Source organism: Colossoma macropomum, unplaced genomic scaffold (genome assembly GCF_904425465.1).
Source record: "Colossoma macropomum unplaced genomic scaffold, Colossoma_macropomum, whole genome shotgun sequence".
Classification (NCBI taxonomy): domain Eukaryota; kingdom Metazoa; phylum Chordata; class Actinopteri; order Characiformes; family Serrasalmidae; genus Colossoma; species Colossoma macropomum.
The window spans coordinates 7892-20594 of record NW_023496051.1 but is presented as its reverse complement, the minus strand read 5'-3'; the positions used below and the strand labels follow the sequence as shown (position 1 = coordinate 20594).

Below are 12703 nucleotides of genomic sequence, written 5' to 3'. Positions count from 1 at the left end.
ATTTATGTATGTATATCTATAAAAGGGGTGTAAACCTATAAAATCAAACAGTCTCAAAACCTGAGCGTAAGAAAGCGAAACCCCGACCTTACTTTTGTCGAGAAGATAAACTGGACCTTCGGTAGTATAGGATGGGTCTTTGGACACTCTTGCATTGTGGGTGTGCTCTGCGTGGTCCTGCGGGGCAGGCAGATTTTCGAAGAGCCCTCAGTCAGCAACCAGGGGCAGCTTGTATTTCATGGTGGCGGGTGAGGTGGCAGGTTGGGTGACAGCAGGCTGGACTTCTCTTTGTGACAGTTTGGCATGTCTTATTTCAGTCACTTGATGGAGCTATGGATCCATGTTTGGAACATCAATGACATTGTTAAATTGATAGATTCATAACGATATGACACAACCTTGTTTTTAGTATGTCCGATCTTCTGGTGACAAACCAGGATGAGTGATTAACATTTGGAGTGAATATCTTAACATGTGACTCTGTGTTGCCAAAGCTATTAGCTTTCAGGGCTCAGGGAGAGGTCTTGTAAACAAAGCCGTTTTGTAAAGTGACCAGGTGGTGTCCACTACAGCACGCTACTGTGAACTTCAGCACACACACCGCTGCCCCCAGTGAGCAAATCAAGCCAAATCATCTGTACTGATTCTAAAGTGCTTTAGTTCAAACTCAGCTTGTTTATAGTTCAAATGAATCTTTCATAAATAAATAAATAAATTCATTATTGTAGGTTCAGCTCATCTCTTCACATTTTTGTCCCTGACAATTAATCACCTGAATGACCGTCTCAAAGCAAGAGCCAGATCTAAAAATTCATCTTTCAGCTCTGGTCTCTTCCCCTCCCTGCTGTCACTGCAATCTTGTAGAAGAGCAGAAGCTGCATAGTGGACTAAACATGAATAAGTAATAACTAAAAACAGAATCTAAAAGCTGCTTCAAAGCTTTATTTCAGTGTGTTTTCACACCAACTGTTCAGAATAATAATGAAAAATCAATAAAACAATATATAAAATATAATAAAATATAAAACAACACAAAACAATGATAAAAACAGGGAGACTCCAGTCCTGGAGAGCCACAGCACTGCACAGTGTTAAAGAGGGAAAACAGTGGACTCTGCAGTTTGTGACAGCTGTGAATCTCTGTGACCATCCAGGACCTCAGTGTGAGACCCCTGCTTAAAAAAGTACATGTTTTAATTCAATGTTTGAAGCATAAAACATATGAATATACAAATAAACTAAGTGGTAAACACTGATATATCTCCTATATCCATACATGGCCCAAAGCATCCAAATCTATTGACAATTGGCAGAACTGCCTGATTCTGGCTTATTATTATGTGAATTTGTACAACACAGGAAAAAGATACTTAAGAAATATAAGTAACTCAGGTGACAAATATTACTTTAAGACAGTATCTGGCTTGTTATGATCTCCATAAAAGTTTTCATTCTTCATCTCTGGAGCTCTTCTCTTCTCTCCGTGAGGATGAACAGCCTGAAAAAAATCACATCACAGAAACTATTATATATTCCAACTAGTAAATACACAAACACAAACAAACTCACACATTCACAAACATGAGAAAGAAACTCTCCCACTGCAGACTTACTGTCAGAGTGTCGTAATCAGAGCTCATGGTTTCAGGGTTTAGTGTTGAGTATGTGTCACTGGGAGAGTCTGTAAGATGCTGAAGACAAAATTGAAAACTTACATAACTAAACACACTCTGCAGGGTAACACACACACGCACACACACACACACACACACACACACACACACACACAGAAGTATAAAGACCGCAGACTTACTTGTAGAGTGTCGTAATCTGAGGTCATGGTGGTGGGATTCAGAGCTGTGTATGTGTGGTCTGCAGGATCTGGAGTCTTTTAGAGAAATGAGAACAACTTCAGTCTTTATTCAGTAGCAGCTTTACAGGAGTATGTAGATAGAGAAACAATGAAATCCTCTCTCAGTACCTGAATATCTGAGTCTCTCTCTGCTCCTCTCTTCCTCCTGATCACACAAATTACATTTAATGAAGACATCCAGCATAAGAGCTTCTATTTGAGTCTAAAGTTGATGATGTTTTAATCTGATATTTAATGAAAGGTTCAGATATTCAGAGTAAAATCTAAAGAATACAGTCACTCACTTAATGCACAGAACAGCAGTAAGAAGAGAGACAGCCAGAACAAGAACGGTTGCAACAGCTCCCCAAACAGCATTCAGCTTCCACAACTCAGCTGAGTCTTTAAAAACCACACACACACACACGCACACACACATGCACACACACATGCACACACACACACACACACGCACACACACACGCACACACACATGCACACACACACACAGTGCAGTACTGAACAAGGACTGAAATGTTGAACATTTTAAACTCATTACAGTCTTACTGGCTGATGTGGGGAACATGTGCATCCAGTCTATTTAATACAAAGGATAAAAGAGGTCACCAGTTTTTACACTGATTAGATAAACTGTACTGAATGAGAAACATTATTAGAAACAGTAGTTTATGAGAAACATCATTCCTGTTTTATTCTGATTAGAGGGAAATTGGCCCCTTATAACAATTAAACATCCTAGTTATTGAAGTCCTTTAAAGTACTTACGTAACACATCCAGACTGGTGGGTGTTGAGCTGTGCAGTCCTAGCTGGTTGTGAGCGGTGCAGTAGTAGAGTCCACTGTGCTGGGAGCTGATATTGGTGATGGTGTAATTCTGGCCTGTTGTCAGCGGTGCGTCTGCAGCTGCTCTCTGCTTAAACCAGGAGTAGGTGAGAACAGGAGGGTTTGCATCACTGCTGCAGCTCAGAGTCACTGAATCTCCCTCCACTCTCTCTCCAGAGGGAATGATCACTGCACTGGTGTTTCTTGGAGAATCTGATTGGAAAGGTGTAACATATATTGGCTGAGATATTATAGTACCAACACATTTTTATTTAATAAATTGCCTTGTCACTGATCAGGAGTAATTCACGTTCATTTCTAAATAAATCTCACTACTGTATTTGTAAATTGAAGCATAACTGTATATGATAATGTACTGCAGAAGATTGAGTAAAACTGCCCACTCACACACTGGAGGAGAGAGGAGGCTCTCATGGCCTTCAACAGCACAGCTGTAGCTGACCACACCACTGACCACAGCTACAGAGCATGAGGCAGATTTGCTGTGAATCACAGGCTGTCTGTTCTTGTACCAGATGTAAGTGGGGTTGTTGGGCAGAGTGCAGGTGCTGCTACACATCAGTGTTACTGTCTGTTCCTCTGACACTGTGACTGGAACAGGTTCCACTTTCACCTGCAGGCCTGTAACAGACCCCCATCAGTGTCTTTACAGCTCACACAGACCGTAAACACTGAGACACAAGCAGAATCAGAACACACTTCTCCTACCTGTGACAGAGAGAGAGACCCCAGCAGAGCTGTGTGTGTGATTCCAGTAGGGAGCTTTAAAACGGAGGAGATATTCTGCTGAGTCACTCTCTCTGAGATGTTTCATTCTCAATGTGTTCATATTAACTCTGTTACTGAAAAACTCCACTCTGCCGTCTGCAGGACTCAGCTCTTTGTACCAGGCAGGCTGGGGGTCAAGCTGCTCACCAGGGAAGGTGTAGTAACCATGGATGTCCACTGATGAGCCAATGAGAGCGCAGATATTCTGGGTGGAGTAAGACACACTCCAGCAGCTGTTCTGATCAAAAACACCTGAAACACAAAAACATAGTGAAAACTTTTGAATCACACAAAGTGAATTAAAGAAAAATGTGAAACACAAACTCAATTAAATAAATACCCAAACACTCAACTCAGTTACATCAAATATGCTGAGAGTGGTGGGCAATATGGTGATCTGTCATTGCAAAAATGATGTGTCAGTGAGGTTTCCTGAGCACACTGAATACATCTTTAATATTTCTAGAACACTGGCCAACTGCATGCTTCATAAAAATAGAGACTTCTTGTAAAGGCAAAGTTGAAGAGAGCCTATAAATAACAATCAGAACATTTCTGTTCCAACTTTTAGGCAAACTTGTTAGATAAATGAAATATCATACATAGTGTTTTCCACACTTTAACATCGGTAACTCTTCACTATGTGTAACTGTAATCCTACAGACTGAGATGATGACAGAGTGAGTGAAGTTTAAACTGACGTTCTTACAGACAGCAGGTGAGCGGAGCTTCTCGTGTCCTCTTACAGCGCAGGAGTAGCTGCCTGCCTCCACAGTTCTGTCAGTCAGATACAGTTCATTACTATACTGATTAGAAACAGGCTGTCCATTCTTGTACCAGATGTAAGCTGGGTTGTGGGGCAGAGTGCAGTTGCTGCTACATCTCAGTACCTTTCTCCCCTGATGCATCTCTGACACTGTTACCTCCAGATCTGCAGGGTTTGTTTTAAAACAAGGTTTATCATATTTTAAATTGATGCTATAGTTTTATAGTTAACTAATCTAATTTGATGTTATGCAGCTCTACCTGTGACAGACAGAGTGACTCCAGGTTCTCCAGTGTATTCACCTCCATCAGTGTAGAATCTGTATCTGTATGTTTGAGCGTCTCTCTCTCTCAGGTGAGTGATTCTCATACTACAGTCATTCTGGAAGCTCTGTCTGTACTGCACTCGTCCCTGATACTCCTCATCTTCTCTCACATCCACAGGCTCAGCACCAGCCTGCTCTTTAATGAACCACACTGATCTAGTCACTGTGTGTCCTCCAGGGTGTTTATAAGAGCAGGAGAGATCAACTGATGATCCTTTCAGAGCACACACACGTTCAGGAGTGTAAGTCACACCCCAACACTCTTTACCCAAAACACCTGTAACACACACAGTCAGCAAGATGGAACTCAGATGATGAACTCTACAGGAAAAGTAAATTAAAGCAGATACAGATAAAATTTTATTTCATACAATCATTATGCTTGTTGTGTTTAATGTCTGTAAGTTTTGTTTAGCTTTAATGCTGCATTAGGTTACAACAGTTTTCCTGATCATTACCTAAAAATTAAAGTAAATAAAAAAAATGAACAATACAGAAATTTTAGCATGTAGCTACGCCTGAAAGGCACACCAGAATATGGAGTCTGAGTGATCTGAGATTTGGTGACTGACACTTACACACTGAATGAGACAGATGCCACTTATCGCTGCTGTCATACATCCCACAGTAGTAGCTGCCCTCATGAGATGAATTGGTAGAGTCCAGCACAGTGTAGGCAACATCTGTATGTGTCTTGTATTCTCCATTTCTGTACCAGTGGTAGTTAAAGTTTCCACTGAGGCTGCAGGTGGAGCTACAGGTCACTTTTATCTTTCTCCGTCCTGCAGTCTTATGATCCACCTTCACCTGCAAATCTACAAACATACATTACATACATACATAGTTTTGCCAAACCACCATTAGCTGCACAGCATTTCTTACACAAGTGTCAACTGCAATTAAACAACAGGGAGACGGTCATTCTTGTAGGATCAAAAAGATATAACAGTAACGTTTTCTTTTAGTGGTCCACTGTCAGACCTGTCAACCTTTACACATTTTGCATAGCAGGTATGCATTTTGACATCAAAGTATGCTGATACTATTTCTCACTCTACGCAAAAAGCTGGCAAAGTCTGTGAGTTCAGTTGTGCATCTGCAGCACTCAGATATAATAGCAAGAGGCAGCAACGTCTAGCCTTCCGAAAACAAAAGAAGAAGAAGAGTTCAACCAATCATAGCGCTAGCTGGTGTACATTTTCTGTTTGGACATCTTTCTACATTAATTGCAGCCATGGAAAAAGGTTTGAACACAAAGAATCGTCTTATAAACGTACATTGATCCTAGTTTTGAATAGCTGGCAAACCCTTCTGTTTCTGCTGGGTGCTGCGGTGTGACTGCTACAGCTTGCCCACACTGCCCATCCACACATTCAGTAACAAAGTAAAGTAAGCAGTACAAAAGTAAACCGTCTTCAACAGCTGCAGACATTATCTTATATACATTCTGGTTTTATTTATACATAAATCATTTTAAAAAATTATAATAAATAACAGTATTGTATTTTAACGGGATGGACCTTCCCAAACACTCTTGATAATTTATGGACTCTCTCTGGACCAGTTTAAGAAAATAAGGTGGTACCTCAGTGTGTGTTTGAGTGATATTACATTACATTAAATTAAAACATACCATGACGGATGGTAGATAGGCCTCTAGGTATAGAATATTAAAACATCTGAGCTGAAATTGTGCTTCGGTTACAAAAATCTTTCCTTAAACTTCAGTAAAATCATGTCCATAGTAGGTTTAAGATAAACCTAGGTTAAGACTGATATACAGCACCATCTAGTAACAGACAGTGATTTTCAAATGACACAGCAACTGGGTTTAGTTCAGACTGCAGGTGAGCTTTGAACTGCAGCTTCCAGCGACACAGGAATAGAGTTTAAAAATCCATGTGATTCATTCAGATTCAAACTCGGGTTAAACTCTAAGCCACAGCTAAGCTATTGACAGTGCAGCTAACATCTAGCTTCTTTTGTTGTCTCTCTGTGGTCTGTATCAGCATTAGCATTTAGCATTACATTAGAAAGCAGTAGAGGTCTGCGTGGGACTGTTTTTTCAGTCCCACTCTCACCCACTCCCATAAGATTTCATCCCGCTCCCACTCGCTCCCGCAGAAAATCTGAATCATTTGTCCCGCTCTCGCCTGCACCCGAAACATTTTGACCCGCTCCCACCCGAGCAGTTCCACCAAGGCGAACTGACATTCAGTATCTGACATAGTCTGTTCACAAATACATATTCTCTGCTGAAATAACACAGCAGTCATTGTCATCAGGCTCACCGTGAAGTAACTTCACCAAACGTCATTTATTACCAGTAAACACAAAGCAGGAATTAAACCACAATGTTACATGTTTTTTTTTTTTTTTGCCTCTTTCTTTCTCTCTTGCATGCTCTCTCTCTCTCTCTCTCATCTTACTCACTTCTTTTTACCTATCTTTCGCCTTATATGTGGATTGAAGTGTCACTCTTCACTGTCTCCTTTTGACCATTCAAAAAAGGTGGGCTGGTTTCCCACTTGCTCCCGCGCCAACACTGAAAATTAGTCCCGCACCCCAAGATACTGTGGCAGATTCCTGAGGGCACTCCCTCTCTCTAGCAAGCAGCATATTTAACATTGACTGTTCCTGTGTTGTAGTCTACCTCTTGTTCAGTCTTGCTTGTTTTCTTAGTTGTCTCATGCTCTGTTGTGCTCTGTCTAGCTTGCACTTACATCCACCTGCCATGCCTAGACTTTGACACAAAACAGCAAGTTTAGCTTTCTGGTCTCCATAAATAAGATACCTCTCGCCTCTGCAGCAGTCTGAGATACACTGTTTTTTAACTGACGTTATACTGAAACATGTCTGGCTGCACTCCTCACACTGCACATTTCAACAAAGGGACCTCTCCTGGTCACAAGTCAGTCAATCAGTCAGTCAGTGAGAAAAAAGCTTCTCAAAAACAATCTCCAAAATGTCACATTTACTGGAGAAGGCAATGACTTTTACTTTACTTTTAATGTAAGTTAATGTATTAACTTAATGCCTTAAGCAATGCATTTCTATTGGTCCATTCATCATGAAATTTTCATACATTGTAAAGATCAGCTTCTCAGACAGAAATAAAGGGGAAAAATAGAGAGCCTTGTTTTCTGTTATTTTAACAGTATGTTTTGTTTGAAAACACAGACTCTGCATCAGTGAGTGTTTATTTACCTGTAACAGTCAGATTAACTCCAGAGGAAGCTGATATCCAGCCACTGCTTGATGTTCTAAATCTGAAGTTATAAACTCCAGAGTCTCTCAGTCTCACATCCCACACTGTCAGATCACAGTCATTCTGCTCTGTTCTTACAGAAACTCGTGCTGCGTATTCAGGATCTTTACTCAGGACTCGTTCTTCTCCATCAGAGCTCTGGAGCTGATACCACTCTCTCTCTCTGACTCTGGAGGAATCAGCTGTTGTATATTTACAGGAGATTTTTACTGAAGATCCAGTAGCAGCACAGAGACTCTGAGAGGAGAGAGTTACACTGTGCTGAGCCTGAACTCCTGAAACACACACACACACACACACACACACACACACACACGGAGCACAAGTTGTGAGGTGGGAATGAGAGGGAAACTCTTGTGCTCTAACTGACAGAGTGACCAAAGTGTGACGAACTACTGTGGCTGTTGCTATAAGCAACACAAGAGTGTGTGAAGTTGGCTGGTGGTGTAAAAACCACAGAGGAAGTGACCACAGCTTAAAACAGTTCATATGAAGCTGTGTACGGTTTAGAATGTACAGACATTGATAATGACTCTAATTTAAATTTACAAAACTTTAACAGATCATTAAATGGTGCATTTATTAATCACTTGTACAATCACATGTATTTTTATAAACAGGTTAGTAAATAATATAGTTCAGATGTATTCAGTTCTGGTGCTGGAGCTCCAGTGTCCAGCTTTAGTTCTAGAGGTTTTCAGTTTCTCTGCTCAGACACACCTGATTCAACTCAGTTAACTGCCAGGTTTATTGTAGGGAAACCGAAATCTCTGGATTTGATTACTGCTGACCTAGCCAGTGAAAATAATGACAGGACATGTTGAAGGCCTTTTCTAGCTTGAGCACGTCTAAGTTCACACAAATTAATATTTAAAAAACATACAAATTTACCTGTCAGTAATATGAGGATCACTGCTGCTGTGATATTCCCTGATGTTCTGGAAAACATGACAGCTTCACCCGTCACACTGCTGATTCTTCTGTGGTCTAGAAAATAACAGACTAAGGCAAAAACTGACTGATGAAGTATCAAAGAATGAATCCTGACTAAAATAAATGACCAAGCAGGTCACTCTTTCAAGTAGTAAGTGAGTTGATCACTACTCTGCTCACTCTTATTCACTCTACACTTGTATATATGATTGCACAAGCAGAGACCCGGAAGGCACATTTGTGCATTCTGCATGCTGTCATCACTCTTCTCTCTTTTAGCTTACAGTCTCTTCCTTTTTGTGTCTTTATTTAAGACCACAAGATGGAGGGCCGTCCCACCCACCCTGAGAGAACGAAGCCAAATATACTGTCTTGCCACAGATAACTGTAGTATCACTGAGTGCGCTGACATGCACTCAATAATCCGATCATAGTCAAATTTTTGCAGTTACCTGATTTTTCAAATTGTCATGTAAACAGCATACTCTGATTTCTTAGATCTGAGTAAGATCTAGAAATCTGATTAAGAAATCTGATACAGAGAGCCAGATTTTAGCTAAGTAATCAGATTTCTCAGCACATGTAAACTCTTACTCTGATTTCTTTCAGATTTCTCAGTCTACGCATGTGCAAAAACAGACTGCGTTACCGGAAATAAGCATGCGGCGTTGCCGCGAGACACTTTTGGAGCAAAAACACTTTTGGGGCGAAACTGTAACCAACTACATGCTTGACAAAATGAAGCATTCAAATATTCTTCATCTCCTAGATGATGTATGTTATTAGTTTATTTTTTGGTAAAGTGACTCAATGTCCAACACCATAACCCCCCCTCCACCAAACTTTACACTTGGCACAATGAAGTCAGACAAGTCCCGTTCTCCTGGCAACTGCCAAACTCAGACCTGTCCATCGGATTGCCAGATGGAGAAGCGTGATTCGTCACTCCAGAGAACACGTCTCCACTGCTCTAGAGTCCAGTGGCGGCGCTTTACACCACTGCATTCAACGCTTTGCATTGCGCATGATGTAAGACTAGGATGCAGCTGCTCGGCCATGGAAACCCATTCCATTAAGCTCTCTACGCTGTTCTTGAGCTAATCTGAAGGCCACATGAAGTTTGGAGATCTGTAGTGATTGACTCTGCAGAAAGTTGGCGACCTCTGTGCACTATGCGCCTCAGCATCCGCTGACCCCGTCATTTTATGTGGCCGTTATCTGTCGTTCCCAAACACTTCCACTTTGTTCTAATACCACTTTTTGTTCAATACCAGTTGACTGTGGAATATTTAGTAGGGAGGAAATTTCATGACTGGACTTGTTGCACAGGTGGCATCCTATCATGCTACCACGCTGGAATTCCCTGAGCTCCTGAGAGCCACACATTCTTTCACAAATGTTTGTAGAAGCAGTCTGCATGCCTAGGTGCTTGGTTTTATACACCTGTGGCCAAGAAAGTGATTGGAAAAATTGGCCTTTGTTGGGACTTTGACATTGTTATGTCTCAAACATATTGACATAAACATGTTGATTCTCCCAAGGCACACTACTCCACCTGCTAGCATTGAACATTCTAACAATCTAAACGTTCAGATTACCTGTTTAAGATTTTAAAATTATGAATAATAAATATATTATGCTGCAAATTAGGAATGATCTATGTGAAAACAAAGGATGCACTGACAGCACTTTTTTCCTACTGAAATACAATACAAATATCTTTTTATTGATTTTATGATGAATGGACAAGTAGAAATGGGTTGAAAATACTTGGAATATATCTCTCTATTAACTTCTATTAAAGTTAAGAACATTTTTCCTTTTCCTGTAAAGTTGCATTTTTGGAGATACAAGGCCTTGTTCCAACAGCGACAATAAGAAGAAGAACTTGGAACTGTAAAAAACTGGTTTGGTTAGGCTTGGATGGTTGATTAGCCAGGCTTATTAGCCACATGGTGAGGTTTCTCAAGCAAGTACAGTAATGATAGACAAAGCGTGCTACACTGAACGGTGACGACATTGCTCAACACAAGGATCAGATACTTGTGGTAATACCTCAACTACGCTAACTCATTTGTTTCAACCATTCACATTAATGGTTGATAGTTAATTACACTATGTTGTGTTGGTTCTCTCTTTCTGTGTGTGTAGATCTTACTGTGTGTGAGTGTAGATCTCTGTGTGTGAGTGTAGATCACTCTGTGTGTGAGTGTAGATCTGTGTGTGTGAGTGTATATCTCTCTGTGTGTAAATGGGCCTCTGTGTGTGTGAGTGTAGATCTCTAGGTGTGTGTGTGTAGGCCTCTGTGTGTGTGTGTGTAGATCTCTGTGTGTGTGTGTGTAGATCTCTATGTGTGTGAGTGTAGGCCTCTGTCTGTGTGTGTGTGTGTGAATGTAGATCTTGCTGTGTGTGTGTGTAGGCCTCTGTGTGTGTGTAAGCCTCTGTGTGTGCAGAATGTGGTTTGACATTGACTTGCCGAAATAATCAAGGCCTTTGCTGAAAAATTTGTCATATGGATGGCAGCATATGTTGCCAAAACCTGTATATATTGTTCAGCATTAATGGCGCCTTCACAGATGAGCACATCACCCATGCCATGTGCACTAATGCTCCCCTATACCATCATGAATACTGGCTTTTGAACTGTGCACTGGTTACAAGCTGAGTGGTCTTTAGCCTGGAGGACACATGATTTCCAAAAAGAATTTCAAATGTTGATTAGTCGAACCACAGGACTTTTTTCCCCTGCATTTTAAATGAGATCAGGCCCAGAGAAGGTGGCAGCATTTCTGGATCCTGTTTATATATGGTCTCCCCTTTGCATTTTAGAGTTTTATCTTGCATTTGTGGATGCAGCGATGAACTCTTCTCACAGACCCCCATCTTTACTTCTGAAAGACTCAGCCTCTCTGGGATGCTCATTTTATACCCAGTCATGTTAATGACCTGTTGCCAATCAACCACCAGGTGTTTCTTTTAGCATTAGATAACCTCACCATCCTTTTGTTGCCCCCGTCCCAACTTTTTTGGTTTCAACATTTTAAATGTTGTCTTTGTACTACTTTCAATTAAATATAGAATTTAAATGATTTGCACATCATGGCATTTTGTTTTGTGCACAGCGTCCCAACTTTTTTGGAAATGAGGTTGTACTTTAACACTTCCTTCAGTCACAATTGGGAATAGTCTGTTTAATCACAATTAAGGGATAATCATCATCATCATCATCATCATTCTTAACCGCTTAGTCCAGATAGGGTCACGGTAGCAGTTGGGAGAGCAGAGAATCCCAGACGACCCTTTCCCCGCAACTTCTTCCAGCTCATTCCTGGGGACCCCAAGCTGCTCCCAGGCCAACCTGGAGAAATAATCCCTCCAGCGGGTCCTAGAATGACCCCGGGGTCTTGTCCCGGTAGGCCGTGCCTGGTACACCCTCACCGGGAGGTGTCAGGGGGCATCCGGATCAGATGCCCGAACCACCTCAGCTGGCTCCTCTCAATGCGGTGGAGTAGCGGCTCTACTCCGAGCTCCTCCCAGATGGCCGAGTTTCTCACCCTATCAAATAGAGTGTAGCCCGCCACCCTGCGAAGAAAGCTCATTTCTGCCGCTTGTATTCGCGATCTCATTCTTTCGGTCATTATCCATAGCTCGTGACCATAGGTGAGGGTCGGGATGTAGACCGACCGGTAAACAGGGACCTTTGCCTTACGGCTCTGCTCCCTCTTCACCACTACAGTCTAGTACAGCGACCGCATTACTGCTGCCGCCTGTCCCAGCCTGCAGTCGATCTCACAATCCCTCTTCCCATCACTCGTGAACAAGACCCCGAGACACTTAAACTCCTCCACCTGGGACAGGTCCTTTCCCCTTACCTGGAGTAGGCTTGCCATCCTTTTCCAGGCTAAGACCATGGACTCAGACTTGGAG

At 41.7% G+C, this 12703-nt stretch overlaps 1 protein-coding gene across 1 annotated transcript; it reads right to left on the bottom strand.

The window, feature by feature from the left end:
• Positions 1-1340: 1340 nt before the first annotated feature.
• LOC118804634 (B-cell receptor CD22-like) lies at positions 1341-6743 on the bottom strand. Its single transcript, XM_036565191.1, has 12 exons — positions 6657-6743; positions 5154-5382; positions 4511-4852; positions 4194-4415; positions 3425-3736; positions 3104-3337; positions 2639-2908; positions 2158-2254; positions 1982-2018; positions 1814-1888; positions 1614-1691; positions 1341-1498 (listed from the first exon to the last, which is right to left on the bottom strand). The coding sequence occupies exons 1-12, from the start codon at positions 6741-6743 to the stop codon at positions 1403-1405; spliced, it is 2079 nt and encodes a 692-aa protein (XP_036421084.1). The 3' UTR covers positions 1341-1402.
• Between the last annotated feature and the right edge of the window lie 5960 nt (positions 6744-12703).

Excerpts from the sequence above, each read along its gene's own strand:
- LOC118804634 (XM_036565191.1), bottom strand. The coding sequence starts at position 6,743 with ATGTTTCGGGTGCAGGCGAGAGCGGGACAAATGATTCAGATTTTCTGC. Across the intron at positions 4,853-5,153 it reads GCATCTGTCTCATTCAGTGT|GTGTTTTGGGTAAAGAGTGT; the intron begins GTAAGTGTCAGT and ends TGTGTGTTACAG. Across the intron at positions 4,416-4,510 it reads AGTCACTCTGTCTGTCACAG|ATCTGGAGGTAACAGTGTCA; the intron begins GTAGAGCTGCAT and ends CAAACCCTGCAG.